Source organism: Vigna unguiculata, chromosome 5, assembly GCF_037176805.1.
Source record: "Vigna unguiculata cultivar grain cowpea cultivar isolate G323 ecotype 2 chromosome 5, ASM3717680v1, whole genome shotgun sequence".
Lineage (NCBI taxonomy): Eukaryota > Viridiplantae > Streptophyta > Magnoliopsida > Fabales > Fabaceae > Vigna > Vigna unguiculata.
The window spans coordinates 1813199-1816094 of record NC_140796.1 but is presented as its reverse complement, the minus strand read 5'-3'; the positions used below and the strand labels follow the sequence as shown (position 1 = coordinate 1816094).

Genomic DNA, 2896 nt, shown 5'->3' with positions numbered 1-2896 from the left:
AGATTTCATCCTAGAAAAGTAAAAAATTTTAGCAATTTTTTTTGAAAAAATACATAATTAAATCTAAAATTTAATTAAATACATCATCATCTTATTAACCATCAAAGAAAAAAAAATCACATAGATAACAAAAAATAAAAATTCGAGTAATTAAATGGTTATGCCGAACTAACAACAAATTACTTTACTTTTGTTAAAGTGATTAACTCTTTAATTGATCTTTATTTTACCAACTTTTTAATTAATATCCATTAAAAAGTATTCTCTAACTATTATTATAAAAAAAAATTAATATTTTAATGTTAAAAAAAGTTGATAATTTCTTGACCAAAATCGAAGTAAAAAATACAAATAAAAAGACATAAATTAATCTGAAACTTTAAAAAAAAATTAAGAAAAATTAAGAACTTTTAGTTTTAAATAATTTAATTACTTTCATAAATTTTAAAAAAATGTTTTGTTATAAAATATTTCAATTTTTGTATAAAAATAAAATATATTATTTAAAATTCTTAACAAAAAATATAATAATGGATATGGTTAAATGAGAAAAATATGAAAAGAAATGCTCAAGAAAGGATTTCTAGCCGGAGAAAGAAAATTCAATGTGAAAGAAGGAAACTTGAAATTTTTCTTTCCGTCCAAAAAGATACTAAATTAGTTTTGCGGTCAAGGAAAAAGTGAAATAAACTGAAGAATCAGAAAATCAAACCTCCAACATTCTTCTAACGTTGATTTTCTCGTGTTGAACGCAACTCATGCAACACATTCATTTTTCAATCGGACCATTATAGTTTGACGATTTTTCTTTTTTAATTTTGAAAAAAAATTCTTTTAAAGTTACATTAAATATTTTTTTGAACTACATCAAACTTTTTTTTTTCATCTAATAAATTGCTGACATGTATGTAGACATTATGAAGAGTTTGTCCATTTTTATTTTTTCAGAATCCGCAACTTCATCATGGTCTTTCTTAACAACTCACATTCCTCATAACATATTCTTCGAGATGTAAAAAACCCATGCATGCCCAATTACACGTTGCAGTCCAACCAAGCACGGTTTAAACAAACCATAAAAAAAAACACATTGAACACAAGCTCATAGACCTACACAAAAGGTTCACCAACTTGTACCTTAAATTTATTATTACCCCTCCAAAAACAAGTGTCACCCACGCCGATTCTCAACATAAGAAAATGAAGCACTATTCATGAGACCGTCCACTATCTTTTGTAGCCATTATTGAACCTTTGACCCTCTCAAACGTGTCTCTCTTTCACATTGTCACCTTAAGATTCACACATTTCTTCCACCGTCCACCTGCTAACCCAGTATTCTTTCTCCCTCTGTAGCCACCACTTTGCACTATATATAGCAAAACCACCTTTACCTTCTTCACATCACACATTCCATACATAACCTTCTCTTTTCTTCTCATCTAAAAACACTCTCAGCACAAACTTAACCATGGCAACCACCTTCTCAAGCCATGCCATCAAAACCATCCCTTCTGTCACTACCAAACCATCTTCGTTCCTCACACCCTCAAATATCAAACTTTCATCTCCATTCAACCATTCTCTCACCAAAACTCTCAAGCTTAACTCCACTTTGCCACACTCTTCTTTCACTTCAGTTCCCAAGAAATCTTTCACTTGCAGAAGCCAGACTCAGCCTGTTGACTCTGGTAATAGACATACCCAGTTCTCAATTTTGTTTCTTTATAGCTAAATTAAATTGAGTTTTGTCTTCTTCATGCTCTCACGTCACCCTTTTGGTTTCTTTGCTCGATCACTATGCAGAAAAAGTCCAAGAACTAAGTGTGTACGAAATCAACGAGCGAGACCGTGGAAGCCCTGTTTACCTTAGATTGAGCTATAAAACTGTCAATTCTCTTGGTGATTTGGTCCCCTTCAGCAACAAGGTAAGTTTCTTCGGTTTCAGGACAAAATTTAGACAGAGTTTCAGAATTTTTAATGTTTTATTCCACCGAAGTTTGAGTTGTTAACGTAATCAAATGTTGGATTTCCATGTGATAGAGGCTAGTGAGTTGTGTTGTTGTGATTGATTTTGATTTTGATTTTGAACATGTGCAGTTGTACACGGGAGATTTGCAAAAGCGCATTGGCATAACATCTGGTATTTGCATTTTGATACAAAACAAAGCTGAGAAAAAAGGGGACAGGTATGAAGCAATCTTCAGCTTCTACTTTGGAGATTATGGTCACATAGCAGTGCAGGGACCTTACTTAACTTATGAGGATTCATATTTGGCTGTGACGGGTGGATCTGGAATTTTTGAGGGAGTTAAGGGTCAAGTAAAATTGCATCAAATTGTGTATCCTTTCAAAATTTTATACACATTCTACTTAAAAGGTATTAAGGATTTGCCTCAAGAACTTCTTGTGAAGACGGTTGAACCCATTCCATCTGTTGAAGCTTCCCCTGCTGCTAAAGCCCTTGAACCCCATGCCACCCTTGCTGGTTTCACAGATTAAAGTTCAACTTCTTTTTGTAGTTTGATATAAGTTTCTGAATAATAAGTGGGTGTTTGATGCTTTTCTTTTGGTAATGGAGTTTCTGAAAAAGTTGACATTGATCCACTAGTCGTATTTAAACAAATATCTTATGTAATTTGTATTTGCCATCATTGGTGTTGGATTATTTATATGTTTTAGCTACTCTTTCTTATGTCTTTTTAAAGCTCTATGTGGTTTTTTTTTTCCTAATATGTTTTTATGTTTTCAGATTGTGGATGTGCATGTGTCATTATAATACAATTTTTGTATATATTTTATAAACATGTGTTTTTTTCGTCAAATCACATGGTTGGTATTGTATGAATATCATTATTATTAACTATTTTTTTTAAAGAAAAAATTCTTTGATATT

General features: G+C 31.5%; 1 protein-coding gene across 1 annotated transcript; it reads left to right on the top strand.

Annotated features, from left to right (window-relative positions):
- Positions 1–1378: 1378 nt before the first annotated feature.
- Positions 1379–2685, top strand: LOC114183281 (allene oxide cyclase, chloroplastic-like). Its single transcript, XM_028070236.2, has 3 exons — positions 1379–1691; positions 1807–1928; positions 2101–2685. The coding sequence occupies exons 1-3, from the start codon at positions 1472–1474 to the stop codon at positions 2500–2502; spliced, it is 744 nt and encodes a 247-aa protein (XP_027926037.1). The 5' UTR covers positions 1379–1471; the 3' UTR covers positions 2503–2685.
- Positions 2686–2896: the final 211 nt, after the last annotated feature.

What these genes read in the sequence shown, in the direction of transcription:
- LOC114183281 (XM_028070236.2), top strand. Translation starts at nt 1,472, where the DNA reads ATGGCAACCACCTTCTCAAGCCATGCCATCAAAACCATCCCTTCTGTC. An exon ending in GACTCAGCCTGTTGACTCTG is followed by an intron (nt 1,692 to 1,806) that starts GTAATAGACATA and finishes ATCACTATGCAG; the next exon opens with AAAAAGTCCAAGAACTAAGT. An exon ending in TGGTCCCCTTCAGCAACAAG is followed by an intron (nt 1,929 to 2,100) that starts GTAAGTTTCTTC and finishes GAACATGTGCAG; the next exon opens with TTGTACACGGGAGATTTGCA.